This window comes from Chiloscyllium punctatum, chromosome 26 (genome assembly GCF_047496795.1).
Source record: "Chiloscyllium punctatum isolate Juve2018m chromosome 26, sChiPun1.3, whole genome shotgun sequence".
In the NCBI taxonomy this organism is placed as follows: Eukaryota; Metazoa; Chordata; class Chondrichthyes; order Orectolobiformes; family Hemiscylliidae; genus Chiloscyllium; species Chiloscyllium punctatum.
Window position 1 is genome coordinate 78371589 of NC_092764.1, and position 20557 is coordinate 78392145.

General features: G+C 40.0%; 1 protein-coding gene across 7 annotated transcripts in view; it reads right to left on the reverse strand.

Moving 5' to 3' along the window:
* The window catches only part of wdr59 (WD repeat domain 59), a 96315-nt gene that overhangs the window by 28832 nt on the left and 46926 nt on the right, over window positions 1-20557 (reverse strand). For 5 of the 7 annotated variants that reach the window (XR_011952323.1, XM_072547744.1, XM_072547742.1 and 2 more), the window contains exons 19-20: window positions 19437-19493; window positions 6592-6725 (exon numbers count right to left, since the gene is read on the reverse strand). The exons of 1 other annotated variant lie outside the window; for it this stretch is intronic. Coding sequence is in view for 5 of the 6 variants with exons in the window: in XM_072547744.1 (XP_072403845.1) it covers window positions 6592-6725; window positions 19437-19493 (191 nt within the window). In the remaining variant the exon portion in view is untranslated. The remainder of the gene's footprint in view (window positions 1-6591; window positions 6726-19436; window positions 19494-20557) is intronic. One more of the 7 variants, XM_072547743.1, reaches the window with a different exon arrangement.

Genomic DNA, 20557 nt, shown 5'->3' on the forward strand with positions numbered 1-20557 from the left:
GGGCTGTTTTCCCTGGAGCGTCGGAGGTTGAGGGGTGACCTTATAGAGGTTTACAAAATTATGAGGGGCATGGATAGGATAAATAGACAAAGTCTTTTCCCTGGGGTCGGGAGTCCAGAACTATAGGGCATAGGTTTAGGGTGAGAGGGGAAAGATATAAAAGAGACCTAAGGGGCCACTTTTTCATGCAGAGGGTGGTACTGGTATGGAATAAGCTGCCAGAGGATGTGGTGGAGGCTGGTATCATTGCAACATTTAAGAGGCATTTGGATGGGTATATGAATAAGAAGGGTTTGGAGGGATATGGGCCAGGCACTGGCAGATGGGACTAGATTGGGTTGGGATATCTGGTCGGCATGGACAGGTTGGACCGAAGGGTCTGTTTCCATGCTGTACATCTCTATGACTCCATGACTCTGATTTGAATTTTGATAATCATCATTGTCACTGGAGTCAAAAAGAATACTTTGCAGTGGCTGCTGTCATACATAACCTGAGTAAGTTGGTTATGAGAGGCCATTCATCACAGAGAACATCAATATAATAAGTTCTGAGACTGCCCTTAGTCCATCTATTTTCAGCTGAGATCTAAACTTTGCAGGATATAATACTTACAACCTTTCATTCTGACAATTACCAGTCTATTCTGTTTTCTTACTGCTCATTAATCTTGAATTCCTGCTAAAATATTACCTTTTAGTCTCACGAGCCCTTGCCTTGTTTAACAACCTTCTGAGAGACATCTTATCAAATTCTTTCTGAAAATCCAAGCACAATGGACCAGTTTGTGTAGTTACAAATGAGAGAAGTTCACTATCATGGCTGCTTATGGGGAGCCCACTTACTCTCAATCTTGGAAGCTATGATGTGCTGAATAGGTTGTGCTGGTGATGGCTATAAGTTCACCAAATCAGAAACTGAAAATCATGAAAAATAAATTTCTATGCCACTGAGCTGAACACAAGAGGGCATATCTTCAGCTTTTGACAACAAAGCAGAAGGATTCCGCTAGCAATGTGCCAACACTGGCTTCCCCTTACATTGTTGAACTACTTTTTATCTGAACCCTGGTGCCTGTGGTAGAGTTGTATGCACAGTATGTAACCAACTGTGAATGGCGCAAAACATTTACTGTAGTTGAGTCTTTTTCTTTTAGCTCCTGTGAGCTTTCTTTACTTAGCCAATAAATAAAAATTTCCTTCATTATTGCCTTGGTTTTTACAGTATAATTATTCCCTTCTGATATTCTGAGTTTTTGAAACTGAAATATTCAGGCTTGGGCTATTAAGTAACAAGTTACATTTGTGCAACCAAATTGCCAGGCAATGACCATCTTTGACAAGGCAGAATCTAACCCCATTCCTTTCCTATTTTGAGACAATGATCTGAGACTGACCATAAAACTGAAATGGACCAGGCATATAAATACTGTGGCTCTGACAATGCTACAGAGTCTCTGAAGTCCATCTACTATCTACAAGGCACAACTCAGGGGCATGATGCAATATACCCCACTTGCCTGAATGGAGCAAGAAGCTTAATGCTGTTTAGAACATTTGAGTGGCACCCTCTTCGTCATCTTCAACACATTATTCACCAACAACATACAGTCGCAACAGTACAAGATGAACTGCATGAACTCATCAAGGTTTCTTCAATAGTAGCTTCCAAACCTATAACATCTACCACCTTGAATGACAAAGGTATCGAATGCAGGGAAACACCACCATTCACAAGTTCTTCTCCAAGTTTCTGACTTGGAACTGTATCACTCTTCTTTCACTGTAGCTGGGTCAAATTTCTGAAAATCCTTTCCTACCAACACCATACATATACAGGAGTTCTCCTATAACGCCGTGGGTATGTTCCAGCAAAACCTCGCTTCATAGAAATAACGGGGATTATGGGAAAAGTGGGGTTTGGGGCGGACCAGCAAAATATATCACTCACGATCGGTCAAAAATCACCCAAAAGCCTAACACAAAGTATAGCACAGCTTGATTGAAGGTTGAAATCATATTTATTCACAAAACAAAAGCAAATTTAACACAGTACATTTAAAAAATGTAAGAAAACTGCTCTCTGTATAGTACCTCTCACAGAAAGCAGCTGACAGTGGTGCATGGAATGGCAAAGACACAGGCATATGCGCAGAACGGTACGGAGATTTTGGGTATGGATATTGGCACGTGCTGAATAAAGCATATGAACCGTTCGCCACTGGAATTTCACTATTGCCAATGGAGGCAAGCATTCACAAAAATACTGTTCTTTATCTCTTCAGGGATGTTATAGCCAAATTGCGCATTATCCTAGAACTACCTGTACCCACATCACAGATGTAGTTCAAGGCGACAGCTCACCATAACCTTTTCAAGGACAATTAGGGACAAAGAATAAATGCTGGTTTAGCGAGCAATGGCCACTCCCCATATAAGAACAAGACTTTATGGTTGTTGTTAATTTCAAGTGAAAGGCCACAAAAGAACTTAAAAAAACGTTGAAAAACATCTTGGAAATAAAACATGTTTAAATTGCTCAGAAAATTTAAAACTTTTAATGATCTTTGAGGGGATTTTGTGGTGTAGTGGCAATGTCTCTAACCCTCAGCCAGAAGCTGGAGGTTCAAGTCCTACCTCTCCTCAAATGTATCATAACATATTCAAACAGACTAATTAAAAAATAATTAAAGGATTCTTGGCCATATGCAGATTACAAAACGTAAGGACACAGAACCTCAGAGTAATAAACTATGTGGTCCATTGAGGCTGCTCCAACATTCAACTGATCAATTAGATCAAGATTGTTCCAGTTGTGGTCTCAATTCCACTAACCTGTTAGCCCCGTGAACCAATGACGACTTTGTCTTTCAAAAATATTAATAAATTTAAATGACAACAGCTTTCTGAGAAAGAGAATTCTACATTTAAATGACGTTCGGGAAAACATTTTCCTCTTCTCCATTTTAAAAGTGAGACATTCTTGGTGGATATGGACTTCGCTAGCTTGGTCAGCATTTATTTCCCAGCTTGAGAAGGTGGTGGTATTCCCTACACCAAGGAGGAACTTGGCAGTTCTGAAGAACTTCTGAAGGAGATCCTATCAGTCCCAAAACATGAATTTTGTTTGTCTCTCCACCAAAGTTGCCAGACCAGCTGAGATTCTCCATCACCTTCTGGTTATGTTCATTAGTTAGGGAAGAACTTTATTGAAACTGGATTAGATGCTTTAGAGAGACTAGGCTGTTACCAGGTGCCTTTGGGTGAAAAGTAAAGAAACTACCCAGCAGAGTTTTCAGATAGGGTTTTTCAAAATAGCTTTGCCACAGATTGACAGAAGAGGTTACACACAGACTTCCAAAAGCTTGCAATAAGTCAGATACCTCTCTCTCTCTCTACACTTCTGAATGAAGAAATGACACTCAAAGAGCCTATAAAGAGAAACATCTAGTTCAAGCCAAGAACTAAAATGAAACAGATCAGCTACCAACTCAAGAATCACCAGTGTCAATGTAGGAAAATTGCCAGAAGTCAGCTCATTTACCCATTGGGAGAAGGTGAGGACTGCAGACATTGGAGATCAGAGTCGAGATGTGGTGCTGGAAAAGCATCAGAGGAGCAGGAGAATCGACATTTCGGGCATAAACCCTTCATCAGGAATTAGTCTTGTGGGCCAGGGGGGCTGGGGCTAGGTGGAAGGTAGCTGGGAATGTAATCGATAAATGAAGGCGGAGGGGGAAAGTTGATAGATCAGAGAGGAAGGTGGAGCAGCTAAGTGGGAAGGAAGATGAACAGATCAAGAGAGTAGTGCCAAGTTGGAGGCTTGGGACTGGGATAAGGTGGGGGAAGGGGAAATGAGGAAACTGATGAAATCCACATTGATCCTGTGTGGCTACACAGTACCCAGGAGGAAGATGAGGCGTTCTTTGTCCAGGCGTCAGGTGGTTAGGGTTTGGCGATGGAGGCAGCCCAGGATCTGCACGTCCTTGGTGGAGTGGGAGGGGAGTTTGTGTTTGGCCACTCGACTGTAGGGTTGGTTGGTGCAGGTATCCCAAAGACATTCTCTGAAACTATCCGCAAGTTGGGGTCCTGTCTCCCCGATGTAGAGACCACCACATGGGATGCAGTGGATAAAGCAGATGACATGTGTGGAAGTAGAAGTACAAGGAGAGACTGCTCCCTCCATGATTCCCTGGTCAGATCCACGCCACCCACCAGCCCTCACCCCACTCCCGGCACCTTCCCCTGCCACCACAGGAAATGCAAAACCTGCACCACACCTTCACCCCTCACCTCCATCCAACGCCCCATAAGACCCTCCCACATCTGGCAGAAATTTACTTGTACTTTCAAACACGTCATCTACTGTATCCGCTGCACTCGATGTGGTCTCCTCTACATCGTGGAGACAGGACCCCAACTTGCGGACAGTTTCAGAGAACATCTTTGGGAGACCCGCATGAATCAACCCCACAGCCTAGTGGCCAAACACTAACCCTCCCTCACACTCCACCAATGGTCCTAGGCGGCCCTCATCACCAAAACCTAACCACCTGATGCCTGGACGAATAATGCCTCATCTTCCTCCTTGGAACCCTGCAACCACATGGGATCAATGCGGATTTCACCAGTTTCCTCATTTTCCCTCCCCCCCATCTTATCCCAGGCCCAAGCCTCCAACTCGGCAACGCCCTCTTCCTTCCCACCTATCCGCTCCATCCACCTCTCTGACCTATCACCTTATCCCACCCACCTTCATCCATCTATCACATCCGCACTGCCTGCCCCATCTCCCCCCCCCCCGAATTAACTCTCAGCACCCCCGGCCCACAAGCCTCATTCCTGATGAAGGGCTTATGCCCGATTCTCCAGTTCCTTGGATGCTGCCTGACCTGCTGTGCTTTTCCAGCACCACACTCTCAACTCATTTCCCCACTGGTTTGGACTGTTGATCCAGACTTTGTTCCTCCATCTATAGTTTTTGCCCATGATATTCCAACAAAATGGTCTGTTTCTTCTGTCTTGTCTATCCTATTTGTAAATGAGCATTGTGAATTAACACAAGTCAGCAGGGATAACAATAACTCAACAGTGGAGATATTTCAGGCACATTCAAGATATATTCCATTGAAAGGGAAAGACAAGAAAAACTAAGTCAGTTCCTGATGACAATCTGTTAGACAGAAAATAGAACTGAGAAATGGTCTGAACATGTAGAGTTTAGAGGGGAGATGAAAAATCAAATAAGAGAAGCAAACTTAAAAGCGAATGGAGTCAACTAGGAACCATCTACCTGGAACATTGAGCTAATTCAGACAACAGGAGTGTTTAAAATTCGTGAGATGGTGGCATTGGATAGGCTAACTGCATTTGAAGTGGATAACGCAACAGGACTAAATGAAAGGCATCCAAGGATAACGTGGGAAGTGAGAAAATAAACTGCAGAGCCACCTGACCGTATTTTTCATTTTTCCCTTAGAAAGTCTCCTCCCTGAGGTGGGGGAGTCCAGAACTAGAGGGGCAAGATATAAAAGAGACCTAAGGGGCAACTTTTTCACGCAGAGCGTGGTACATATATGGAATGAGCTGCCAGAAGAAGTGCAATATTTAAAAAGCATCTGGATGGGTATATGAATAGGAAGTGTTGGGAGGGATATGGGCCAGATGATAGCAGGTGGGACTAGATTGGGTTGGGATATCTGGTCGGCGTGGACAGGTTGGACCAAAGGGTCTGATTCCGTACTGTATACCTCTATGACTCTGTGACCATGGTGTACTTGCTAGAGGACTAGAGAACTCCAAACACAACATCCTTGATCAAAAAGGTGAAAAGTTAAGCCTAGCAACTGCAGTGCAGATATTGTTGAAATTTCCAGAAACTATTTGGGTCAGTAGCGTGGAGAAATGCAGGTTAACTGAAGAAAACGAGTAGACCTATCTGAAGAGAAAATAACATTTAACTAACTTGTGAAATTTTACACAGAGGTAACAGAGAGTTAATGAGGGAAATTCAGCTGATGGACTTGGAACTTCCAAAACAGTAATGTTTGCAACCAAAGCAAGAGAAACTATAGCAGTCTGGAGATCCAATCATCTGGTTGCTTTTTCCATCACTACGCACTCAATCCTCACCACTGACAAAAAAAAAGATTCTCCTCAACTTCTCTCCAATCTTTCCACTAACTATCTTACTTATGATGCCTCCTGTTATTGACCTGAACGCTAAGAGAAACAGGTCCTTCTAATCCATACAGTGTTCCTCATAATTTGATGCACATCATTTTAATCTTCTTTCAGCCTCCTCAGGTCGAAAAATAAACTCCAACCTGTCTAAACTTTGCTCATTGCTAAAATTCTCTATTCCTAACAACCTGCTCAGTACCTTCAATTGTAAGATTAGACTATTCCTGTAATTGAGTAATCAGAAGCTTAAGTAGTACTCTAGTTGTGGTCAAACGCATATTTTATAAAGTAATAGCATAAATTCCTCAGTATATACTCTGTCTTTCAGGGAGAGGGCATTTAGGGAAAAACTGAGTTGCATATCACTATTTTCCATCCAATGCAAGGGCAATGTGCCTCAGACACTTACATATACAATTCACCAAGCGATTTATGCACAGGTAGGAGACAGGAGATGTCCTGGATAATGACTTTGCCTGCAGCTTTGATTGGTCGATTGTTTGAGTCAGTTGCTTCTCGCTTTCCCTTCCATCGGCGTGATTTCTGTGAACAGGAAAAGCTTCTTACTTTCTGTTGCTCTGTCAATTCTGTTGGGAGGGATTGAGTTTTTGACCTACTGGATCTAGTTAGAGTATAATTATCAAAAATTAAAGCAGAATTATCATAAATTAAAGAACACTAAGCACTGTGAAGGACAAAGATATTATGTTCAAATTGCTTAAATCCAGACATACTGCTGAATTACACCTGTGTTTAATGGGTTTTTTAAGGAACTGCAAAGTAATTTTTAACAAGGTTTACACTTAGGGGAATGATCCCACATCTAATGTGAATGCAATCATTACTGCAATCTCAAAAGTCTCTTGAGGAATTTGTGATGTTCATTCCAGGGCTCACAGCTGAAGACTGAACACTGAAGAGCCTATGAATGAAATGATCCATTATTATGCTCCCTACAGAATTGTTAAAATAAATACTTGGGATATTTCAGAAACTCTCAAACTGCATACCATGTAGAAAGATTTTGTCACTGATAGTGTTAACCTAAAGCCAACAACAGTCCAAACCGGCCAACAGCAAACAAAACCTTGGCTATGATCAAAAACTAAAATTATTGCTGAAGCACAACATCTAGCTTAAATTTAATACTGGGATAGTATTTGCAGTTACTTTAACCAATATGAACCAATTAACTTCTCACTCAATGATCCAAACCAAAAGTCTTCAAACCAAAATAACAAATACGTAGTGGAGTAAACTTATAAAGAAAACAAATCAACCATAAAGCCTATTGCACAAATGAAATGCAGATTTGGAACAGGCATGTACGATTTAGACGATGTTATCAGTAGAAGACAAGAATATGTGGAATTTTGTTACACTGTGCTGACAACAATGTATATGTGGTTAGTCACAATTATTCTTATATCATCAACCACTTGTTGAGTAGAACTTTCAACATAAACGACATGTACTGGATCTAAAAAGGAATCTGAAGTGATGGAGTTTGGTTTCTGTTATTAGAAAAAGGGCACAGTGTGAAGTATGATTCTGTATATTAAAAGGTATTATTCATAAATGAATATGGCATTTTCTCTCTCAACCATCTCCACATGATGTCGATTACATCAGCCACTTGACAATCTCTCTCCTGCCTCATCTGTATGTTATCTGAGGGTGACATAATATCCAAAAATATGGGGAGTTTGGAAACAACGCCAGACAAATAAACAATATCTATCTTTTTTCTCAACTGCCTTTGACTTCCAAACTAATACATCACAATTTTCTTCAGTTCAAATTTAGAAAGCAGTCATTGCCATTAATGTGAGCAAAAATACATAACACTCCATTCCCCTCCCAGCGGTTTTGTCAGACTCAGCCTAAAGGTTTGCAATATTGGTCTCCTCAAAATCCTGGACTTGATCTTAAGGGCATATATCTGATTATTACAAAGACCATTAACTTGCACGTTGATCATATGATGGAGCAGCTGGGACTTGAATCCAGGCCTTTGTCTTAATAATTTGGCTTTCTTCCTCACGCATCTCAGCTGTTTTCGCACTGAATCCCAACTGTATGTCTTTTTATTGTCTCTGGACTAGAGCACTGTAATAAACAGCATGCCGGTGCTCCCTACTCTAAAAATTACAACTTGTATGTACATCATATCCATGCTGATTTCCATCATCCATTATCTATTCTATGTCCTCCTGATTGACAGTACTCTCTCGTCTCCTGCATTTCAAATTTAAAATCTCAATCCAAATCACTAAATGCCTCAAGACCCCAACCAATTCTGTCTCTATAATATTCTCCATATCCATATTCTGGGTCTTTTTTTTTCCTTTGACACTGGTTCTCATCCCTGCCTTTTTTTTTTGCTTCAACAAAGACAAAACTATATATGTTTTGATCTGTCTAGGTTCTATTTTCTTTATTTCTCTGCCTGTCCAACTATCATTCTTGCAAACTCTGCAAGAACTAAATTCTTCAATTCTTCCAGACTTTTCTTCCTTGGATTGTTTATCATTTTAATTACAGCTATCAGTGTGGAACTCCCTGGGACAGGTTCTATATTAAAATCACTATCGTACTTTCTTTCTGTCATAGTTTCTATGAAGAGGATGAGGTGTTTGCATATACGCAAGTTGGATTTCAGGAAAATAATGCAGGAAGCACCGTCTGCTCATCACAACGTCATGGTTGGAATACGGTGTACAAAATTTGCTATTTGCTTGAAGCGACATTGGTTGAGGGATATAAACTGGGAAGTACATTGCGAAGAACTTGTCTGTTCTTCATCAAAGTAGTGTCATAAATTCCCTTATGTTCATCTGAAGAGCTGACAAGACCTTAGTTCGACATTTCATCTGCACGTCAGCAACTTCTCAGAACTAAATCAAGACATCAGAATAGATTACCTGCATGGGTCAATGGAGTGGACTTAAACACACAGCTTATCCATCAACATCAAGAGAAGCTGAAGCAAAGTTCCATTCAGACCCAAAGACATACATTTGTCTCACATCTTAACTCTTAATTCAGATCTTGATTTTCAACAACACCAATCATTTTGTATATTTTGTTTCCAAAAGATCAGCCCAAATTATTTGGCAATCTTTCAATCAAAACATTCTTCCAAGTATCTATTTTCACAGATAAAGGGACGGCTGGAAAATGGGACGCCTTCAGAAATGAGAAGAGAGTCCAGAAAAAGTATATTCCAGTTAAGGTGAAAGGGAAGGCTGGTAGGCATAGGGGGATGCTGGATGACTAAAGAAATTGAGGGTTTCGTTAAGTAAAAGAAGGAAGCCTATGTCAGGTCTAGACAAGATAGATCGAGTGAATCCTTGGAAGACTGCAGAAGGCAGTAGGAGTATACTTAAGAGGGAAATCAGCAGGGCAAAAAGGGGACGTGAGATAGCTTTGGCAAATAGAGTTAAGGAGAACCCAAAGGGTTTTTACAAATACATTAAGGACAAAAGGATAACTAGGGAGAGAGTATAGCCCCTCAAAGATAAGCAAGGCAGCCTTTGTGTGGAGCCACAGAAAATGGGGGAGATACTAAATGAGTATTTGGCATCAGTGTTTACTGTGGAAAGGGATATGGAAGATATAGACTGTAGGGAAATAGATGGTGACATCTTGAAAAATGTCCACATTACAGAGGAGGAAGTGCTGGATGCCTTGAAACGCATAAAAGTGGATAAATCCCCAGGACCTGATCCTCTTTGGGAAGCTAGGGAAGAGATTACTGGGCCTCTTGCTGAGATATTTGTATCATCAATAGTCATAGGTGAGGTGCCAGAAGACTGAAAGTTGGCTAATGTGGTGCCACTGTTTAAGAAAGGTGGTAAGGACAAGCCAGGGGACGACAGACCAGTGAGCCTGATGTAGGTGATGGGCAAGTTGTTGGAGGGAATCCTGAGGGACAGGATGTACATGTATTTGGAAAGGCAAGGACTGATAAGGGATAGTCAACATGGCTTTGTGTATGGGAAATCATGTCTCACAAATTTGATTGAGTTTTTTGAAGAAGTAACAAAGAGGATTGATTTGGGCAGAGCGGTAGATGTGATCTTTATGGACTTCAGTAAGGCGTTTGACAAGGTTCCCCATGGGAGACTGGTGAGCAAGGTTAGATCTCACAGAATAAAGGGAGAACTAGCCATTTGGATACAGAACAGATTCAAAGGTAGAAGACAGAGGGTGGAGGTGGAGGGTTGTTTTTCAGACTGGAGGCCTGTGACCAGTGGAGTGCCACAAGGATCGGTGCTGGGTCCTCTACTTTTCATCATTTATGTAAATTATTTGGATGTGAGCATAAAAGGTATAGTTAGTAAGTTTGCAGATGACACCAAAATTGGAGGTTTAGTAGACAGCGAAGAAGGTTACCTCAGATTACAACAGGATCTTGATCAGATGGGCCAATGAGAAACGGCATATGGGAGTTTAATTCAGATAAATGCAAGGTGCTGCATTTTGGGAAAGCAAATCTTAGCGGGACTTATACACTTAATGGTAAGGTCCTAGGGAGTGTTGCTGAACAAAGAGACCTTGGAGATCAGGTTCATAGCTCCTTGAAAGTAGAGTCGCAGGTAGATAGGATGGTGAAGAAGGCATTTGGCGTGCTTTCCTTTATCGGTCATGAGTATGGAGTACAGGAGTTGGGAGGTCATGTTGCGGCTGTACAGGACATTGGTTCAGCCACTGTTGGAATATTGTGTGCAATTCTGGTCTCCTTCCTATTGGAAGGATGGTGTGAAACTTGAAAGGGTTCAGAAAAGATTTACAAGAATGTTGCCAGGGTTGGAGAATTTCAACTATAGGGAGAGGCTGAACAGGCTGGTGCTGTTTTCCCTGGAGCGTCGGAGGCTGAGGAGTGACCTTGATGAGGTTTACAAAATCATAAGGGGCATGAATAAGATAAACAGACATGGGGGAATCCAGAACTGAAGGGCACAGGTTTAGGGTGAGGAGGGAAAGATATAAACTAAGAGGCAACTTTTTCATGCAGAGAGTGGTACATGTATGAAATGAGTTGCCCGAAGTAGTGGTGGGGGCTAATACAATTGCAACATTTAACAGGCATTTGGATGGGTATATGAATATGAAGGGTTTGGAGGGATAGGGGCTGGGTGCTGGCAGGTGGGACTAGATTGGGTTGGGATACCTGGTAGGCATGGACGGGTTGGACCATCTCTATGACTTTTCACTGATTGAACGATATATTGCAATGTTGTTTACAGCACAGCCACATTTGAGAGAGTTCAACAATTCAATAAATTCTATTATTAACAAGTTATTTTCTGAATTGTAATGCTTAACATTATCTACTCTTTCTTAATTTCTCACTCAATTACACTACAGGTCATTTCTCTGCAACCTTTCAAATTCATTCGCTTTCATGATAAAGGTAGCTCAACATGCACATAGTAACCAAGGTATGTACTTATAACTGAAATGTAATGCATTACTGCTGTAGGTACACCTCATTATTCAAACAATAAATCCCTTCAACCTGTTAATTATTCCTGAGTATCTGCATACAGTTTGTGAGTGCTCTAGCAAGCCATATAACAATGGAAGCACAGCAGGTTTTGAACTAAACAATGGGCGTGAGGGAATCAAGTTTGTGTAAATCTAGCAGATTAAGGAAGAGAGTTAAAGCAGTTAAAGTGAAATGGTCATACAGAAAATGAAGTCAGAAAATGGCAGAAAACGACAAGACGATGACAAGCGTAATAGCTAGAAAATACCTTGTTTCAAGAAATAAGAATGTAGAATTACATTGGATGGAAATGAAGATTATTATCAGGGAAAGGAAGGGGTGGTTTACATGCCCTCCAATAGTAACTACAATCTATGACTAAGTAGACAAGAAGGAACATGTAATGAACGAACAGCAATAAATATGAGTGATTTAGATCTACATATGAACTAGAAAAATCAGATTGACAATGGAAGCCTGGAGCAGGAGATCACAGTGTTTTCAGGTTTATTTGTCAGAGCAGCATGTTCTGAAACCAACCAGGAAGCAGGCTTTAGAAACAATGCACTGGAAAGAAAAACATAGTAGGTCTGGTAACATCTCTAGGCAGAGAGAAAGAGAGTCGAAATTGAGTCCAATATGACTGCTCTTTGGGTACTGGAAAGTTGATGGCTTTTATTCTGTAGAAAACCAGAGAGGGGGCAATGCTGGTGTGAAGAAATTCTGCTTGACTCTGTTTTGGTAATGTGATAGGATTAATTAATGATCTCAGAGTAAAAGCAGGTTGTCGCAACCACAAAATGATTGAGTTTACATTCAGCTTACACAGACAATAAAAGAGAGACTCTTTACTTTTCAATTTAAAAAAAAACAACTTTGTGGGCATGAAAATTTGAAGTGAACTGGAAGACTAGACTTGGAGACAGAGCAACAGCAATATAATGACAAACATGTAAAGTGATATTTCAGAATACTCAGAAGAACGATCCTACAATCAAAAAATTTTAAGAGGACACACATTCAACTTAAGGAAAAACACACATAATTGAGCAAAGTTTAGTCGCAAGTTAGATAATTGGACATAAAAATTGGCAGAGGTTGATTAAAAATAATTAGGAGAAAGGAATTAAGAGTATTAGAGAAAGCCAGCTGCAAATGTAAAAAAAAAGGATAGCTATAGTTTCTATAAGTATTTAAAAAGGAAAAGAAAGTGAAAGAATTCAGAGTTAATAGCAGATAACAAGGATGAAATGAACAAATCTTTTACATCTGTCTTCAAAATAGAGGATAATAAACATCCCATTAATAGGTACAAATCAGGAAGCAGAAGGGAGAAAATGGAACTCAGTCAAGTTATAACCGGTAAGGAAGTGATCCTGAGCAAAGTGATGGACCTGCATATTGACAGCCTCCAGGTCTTGAAAGACTTCATCATATGGTCTTAGAATAGGCAGCCAATGAGTTGAACATATTGGTGTGAATTTTCTTAAATTCACTTGATTCTGGAATGGTCCCAACAGATCGGGAAGTAGCAAATAAAGTTTCTCTGTTCAAGAAGGGAGAGGGGCAGAAATCAGGAAATCTGTCATGGGTAAGGTATTAGAATCAAATAATTAAAGCACGTTATTGCGAAAACTCAAAATAATCAGGAAGCATGAACAGTTTGTTAAAGTGAAATTGTGTTTACCAATTTATTGGAGTTCTTTGAAATAACATATATGATGGATAAAAGGAACCCTCAAGATTCACAACACTGTGAAGCAGCTCCTCTTCTGTCGTTGATGGATTGCCTCTTATTCTGAGACTATAGCCCCTAGTTCTATGGGAGGACAGTCAGTCTTATCAATCAATCTTTAAAAGGAAGATCCTAACTTCTCAGTAATCAGTTTGGTGAATCTCCATCCCACACACTCTGGCAGGCATGTGTCCCCTTCGGCAAGGAATGCAACAAGACACCAAGTGTGGTCTCCACAGTGTACTGCATTCTGCACAATACTTCATCACTCCGTTGTACAAATCTTCTTTCAGTAATGGCTAACATACTGTTCTCCTTCTGAACTGTTTGCTGAATCCACATTCAATTTTTTTGACAGTCATCAACAGGGCACCTCGGTCAGATTGGACACAGCTACTTTCCATGCTGACATCATTTAAGAAACATGCTGCATTTTTGTCTCTCCGACCAAAGTGGTTAACTCACTTATCCATATTATATTCCATCAGCCATGCTCATGTCCAATCAATTAGACTTTCTGAATCCCCATGAAGACCTCTTTTGCACAACGTGGATTGTATCAGCCGCAAACATGGAAATGTTCCAACGGACGATTCACATCCAAATGATTGATAAAGGGATTGTGCAAAAGAGGAGCCTGAACTCTGATCCTTGTGATACCCCATTGGTCATAGTTGTGAACCTGAGAATGATCCATTTATTCCTACTCTTTGCTTTCTGCCTGTTAACCAATCTTCACTCCCCCAATCCCATGTGGGACTTCATCAAAAGACTATCTGAAAATCCAAATACACATCAAATAATGGTTCCTCATGCCAGTAAGATCACAAAGAAGTTGATCAGATTTGTCAAAATGATTTCTCCGTCATTAATTGGACAGAGACAGCATGAATTTAACAATTATTTTCTTATTATTGAGTAATCAGATCTCTTATAATAGATACTCAGTTTCTGTACTACTGACATTATTCTAACAGGTTGTAGGTTCCAGTTTTCTCTCTCCACTTAAAGAGTATGCTGCGTACTCAGCCTGTTAATGTACCCCCTGTACACTCATTAATGTGTGGCCAAATTTCATCCAAACTCCTCCTACAAGTTAATTGGCAACACCACCATTATAAGCCGGATATCAAACTTTGAGATGACAGAGAATAAAGGCAAGAGATAATGTTTGGTGACATGGTGCAAAGATAACAATGTCTCCTTTAATGTCAGCAAAACTAAAGTGCTGATCAGTGACTTCAGAAAGTGATGAGGGGAGGAACGGCCCTATCTACGTCAATGGGGCAGAGGTAGAGATGGTCAAGTACGCCATGTTCCTCGGAGTGACAATCACCAACATTCTGTCCTGGACCACTCACGCTATTGCAAATGGTTAAGTAGGCACAACGCCACTTCCTCCTCATGAGGCTAAGGAAATTTGTTCTGTCCAATAGGACCCTTACCAACCTTTACAGATGTACCACAGAAAGCATTCTATTTGGATGCATCATGATTTGGCACGGCAACTTGCTCTGCCCAGAATTGTAAGAAAGAACAGAAAGTTGTGAAAACAGTCCATAACATCACACAAGCCAACCTTCCATTCATTGACTCCATTTACATTACTCATTGTAGCGGAAGGGCAGCTAACATCAAAGACCCCCTCTATTCCCAGTTATCAATTCTTCCAACCTCTTCCATCAGGCACAAGATATAAAAGCTTAAATACACGTCCAACCGGCTCAAGACAGCTTCTTTCTCGTCGTTATTATTCTTCCGAATTGACTTCTCAAATCTCAAACCTAAATGTTGATCTTGCTTTTTACGCACCTTCTTTGCAGCTGTAACTTGGTAATCCTTGCTCTGTTCTCTCATCCTATGATCTTTGAATGGTATAAACTACCTGTGCTACATACAAAACAAAACTTTTCACTGTACCTAGTTACATGTGACAATAATAAATCAAATCAAAAACATTCGTGACCTTCAAACAGCAGGCCGTGTTGCAAAATAAATAGAATTTTGAAAGACAATGCCTGATGCATCCACTGGCACTGCAAACATCTTCTTCAACACACTAGAGTGAAAGTTATCTGGTCTCATCAATTTTCAGTCCCATTCACTTCTCCAATACTACTTTTTCATAACTACTAACTTATTTCAATTCCACACTATCATTAGACGCTTTGATTTTAAATTATTTTAGGGAGACTTCTTGTGAATTCCTCTATGAAGACAAAGACCAAGTAGTTACTTAACTTCTGTCATTTCTTGTTCTAAGTTCCCCATTTACTCATTTTTCTTTTTACGTACCAATACAAGCATTCATCTTGTTATTTTACATTCTCTCGTTATTGATTTTGCAATACTCCTTTGTTGAATTCTAAAAATTTTCCTAATTCTCAGGTTTACAACTTTCTTTTGGCAACTTTATTAGCCTCCTTCTCTCATCTAATACTATTATTTTTAACTTCCCTCGTCAGCCATGGTGGTCATACTTTGCTATTGGGTATTTGTGTTCAAGTTTTTTTTGAAAAAGAATTAATTCTTCAAATGCTAGCCATTGCCTAACTATCTTTCAAAGTATTTTTCTAATCCACCACAGCCAATTTCCTCAAATTTTCCTAAATTGTCCTTGTTTAGATTTAAGACCTTGGTTTCAGATTTAAACTACAGCAAATTTAATAGAAAATTCTAGCATTTTACTGTTAGTATTCTGTAAAGGTTTCTTTTTTTTCAAAAACAGGATTATTAAATGGCCTGTTCTCATTGCAAAATGTGAGGTCCAAAATAGCTTGTGACCAAGTGGATTCCTTCTAATCACTGCAGAGAACTATCTTGAACACATGCAAGGAATTCTTCCTCTACAAGATTGATGCTCGCTAGATTTACCCAGTCTATATGTGGATTTAAGTCATCTATGGTTACTCCATTCTCCAGAATACATGCACCTCCAATTTCTTGATTTATACCATGCCCTTCATTATCACTACTGTTTAGTGGCCTCCAAACCACTCCTGCTAAAAAGTTTGCTTCTCCTTGCTAACTCTAACTCCACCCAAACAGATTCTACATCCTGTGTCCGAATTCAGTGGTCCCCTCTCACCAGTACACTAAACCCAACCCTTAATATCAGAATTAGCCAACTTCCTTCAATTTTTTGCTCATCTTTTGAAAATGTTGAATATCCTTCATTATTCCATTCCCACTCTTTGTCACCATACAGCAAAATCTCCATAACCACAATTTAAATAATATCCATTTTGTTCTCCTAGTGTCTTCAATTGTTTTAATGTTTTCTTGTTAGGCAAGTCAATCAAATGTCAGAGTGATACAGCATAAAAACAGACCCTTAGGTCCAACGAATCCATGCCAACCATAATTCCACCAGCCTGCCTTTGGCTCATTTCCCTTCAAACATTTCTTATTCGTGTTATTGAAGGAGTTCAGAGTTGACAATTCAAAACACAAGCAAATCAGCCAAAGTTTTACTGAATGGCATTTCAGGTTTGAGACGATAAATAGGCTTCACCTGTGACTAATTTGTACACTCCTGCCTATGACTTCTAAATCTTCCAATAGAAATTTAAATGCTGTCACTGTACTCATGGCTCCCATTTCTGGACATTTTGGCTCAGTGGTAACATTTAACAAGCTTCTGCAGTCAAGTCCCAATCCTCAGTACAAACGCCAACACTGATGCATCAGTAAAACACTGGAAGAGTGTTGATTATTCGAAGTGCCATCTTCTGAATGAGACATTAAACCCAGGCCCTGTCTGCCTTACCTCTAACATCAATATATGTAAGAGTCAAGACTATTTTGATGGAGGGGAGATACTTCCACTGCCAATATTTACCCCTCAAATCAACATCACAAAGACAGATTATATGGTCATTGCTACGCTATTCGTAGCGAACTCCACTAACAGCAAACTGGTTGTCACGTTGCCCATAAATGACGACACTCCAAAACTGCTTCTTAGACATTTTGAGATAATTTGTGGCAACGGACAACTGTACATAAGTGCAAATTGTTTTGCACTAGTTACAACGATCAAGTTTGTTTTGTATTGTTGATGTTCCAGAATGCAGCTAGTGAGGAAATCACCATTGTTTTACCATCCACTTGCTGACAGTAGAAACTATTGGTGATGTTCTTCTTGTGAGAAAACAGCATCAATAGGGAAGTTCTCTCACTTGTGTGGTATAGGTCCTATACTCACTTTCAGGGTTACTTGGGTGTTGGCTGAAGTCAAATAATGGTAACTTTATTTCACATAACCTGGTCAAAGAAAATTACTTGCAAAAAGCAAGCAATAACTTTACAACCTAATTTGGGAATTCTAGAGACTACTGAAGTAGAGAGAAGTTATTAATTATAGAGGTGTGAAAATTAACAAGATTCCTGCAAAGTGTTAGCAAGCATTTGACAAAGTTACCAAACACAATCAAGCACTCTTCTTCAGGTTTGAAACACAAAAAGCTCACACTGATCTGTCAGAGGTCCCCATCCTACCACAATGGTGGTACTTGCAGGAAAAGCCAGCACGCCAGCAAATGAATTATTATGGTTGACTTTAAAATCAGTCTGACAACGTGCACAAGGAACCTAAACCAGCATCTCGACAGCTTCTTCAGGACAGGTATCCAGACAGTCACCACAGTTTAAAACCGAAACAACTGGGAATGCTGTAAATCAGAAACAAAAGCAGGGATTGCTGGAAAAGTTTAGCATGTCTGGCAGCACCTGTGGAGAGAAATGAGTGTTAACGTTTTAGGTCGAGTAACCCGAGGAAGCATGTGTTCAGAGGATGGGTCACCCAACCACAGATGCTGCCAGATCTGAGAGCTTTTCCAGGAATCTCTGAGTCATCAGAGTTTGTCTGGTTAATATTCTCGATCAAATACACAAACAAACAGGCTGACCTGGAACAGAAAGTGCATCAAATTCTTCCGAGTGACATGTAGCAGGATTTTATATTTTTCCATAAAGCAACATTTTAGCAATATTAGTAGAACACCTTAAGAAATCATCCAAAATGCATACACGTGTCCATTTTCAACAATGATCTGAGAAGCATAAAGGCAACCATTTTTCACAGTTCATGGAGTGAAACTTTGGTCGTGCCAGCTTCAGCATGTACACTAATGATTGCATGTAAACTAAATGATTGGTATTTCAGTCACTATTTAAAGTTCATTTGAAAACATTTGAAATCTGACAAGAAATTCTGCACAGAAGCATAAAGAATAAAGATATGTCTCTAAAGGCAAAAGCAACTGCTATGCTGAAGCAAACAGTAATAACCTGGTCATCCGATTAACACTGCACAGAAATGCTCTATAATTTGTCAATGTAAAAGCACATTTATAGAAAGACGCACATATAATAAAAAGCCCAGCATCCAGTCAGTAGCATGCACATTGTGAAGAGTTATTTAGCCATTTGTAACAATCTACAGAAATTAAAATTGCATTATAAGTTTTAATGCATAACAGGAGCTGCTTTGAACTGCCCAAGAAGTTTGAGTTGGCCAGCTGCACCTTATCTTAGGCTGATCAGGACAACTAATAGTGATTTACATAAACCAGAAATTACTGCTGCACAAAACCAAATGTTCCTAACTTGGGTAAAAGCTGAACCACGACAACTGTCCTCAGCGGGTCTTGTGCTAGGGGAACAAGAAATAAAATCTCAGTCAGGTTTCTTGCCCAAGGGCTATGAGCAATTCTAATAGCAAATGACTCACAAGTGTGGATGTCAGGTTATGAATATCCCTTCTTTGAAAGTTTCCATTGACAATTGCTGCTTGGGTTCATAGTATAGGGCTCACTAACAGTTCTTCAAGAGCTGCTCAGACTCAAAACTTGCATGTCCACATGGGTCAGTGACTTTACAAGATTGGAAGAAAGTAAAAAGTCAACAAATATCCATTATTTGTTCATGGACCTAACTGCTGAAGCTTTTGTCCCTGATACAGGGCATCTGGCCATCCCAGAAACACAAGAGCACCAATGCAGGAGGGTATTGTGCACAGTACCGGGAACTCATTAACGGCTTGAATGGACCAGCGTCGCCGGGCGGAGAGAGGAGACATCTGCAATATGAACATCACCAAAAAAAAACACCGAGAATACAAAAATAAATCAAATCAGAACAGAAAGAAAAAGCACACAGAAAGACAGATTCAAAATAAAATAACATGCAAAGAAAAGATAAACTTAATTCACAGAAGAACAGTGAGGAGCTAGCTGAAAAAAAAGCTCGACATTTAAACATTTACTTGATATACAGTCAAGACCCAAGTTATACGCGACTACAGATAAAAATCTGAGACAAACAAGACAACGTTTGCCAGTGAATTATTGCAATTTTAATTTGAAGCTCCTCTCCTGTGACATGCAATTGTAACAATCATTAATGTATTTCAAGAGACACCCGAATATAGTTAAGATTTCTTCAATGTTGTGTGAAATACACAAAACAGCAAAGAGGGAGGGTTCACCGTTTAAAAATAAAGGATTGCCCAAAGAGGGAGAAAAAGGGAATTTCTTCTTTCCTCCCACAGAGGGACACGAATCTTTGAAAATCTCCTGTTTAAAAGGAGTTGAAAATAGAAGCTTCAATTTTTTTAAAGGCAGAAGTAGACATATTCTTGATAAGTAAGGGACTGATTGGTTATTGAGGGTAGGCAAAAATGTGATGTACGTACGCGCAAGGAACAAGAGCAGTCACTAGGCCCTTTGAACCTGCTCCACAATTCAATAAGATCACGGCTGATCTGATTTAAACTGCAACTCCACATTCCTACATATTTCCTTGGTAATCAAGAATTTACCTAACTCTGTCTTAAAAATATTTAAAGGTTCTGTATCCACTGGGGAAAGAGAATTGGAAAGATTCACAGCCCTCAAAAATAAATGTTTCCTCATCTCGGTTGCAAATTGGAGATCCCATATGTTTAAACTATTATATTCCCTAATTATAGATTCTTCCACAAGAGGAATTACCCTCCCCGCATCTACCCAGCCAAGTCACCTCAGAATCTTATATGTGTTTCAATTAAGTCACCCCTCACTCTTCTAAACTCCACAGAATGCAGACATAGCCTGTCTTGCCTTTCTTCATAAGATATCCCACGGATTCCAGGTATTACTATAG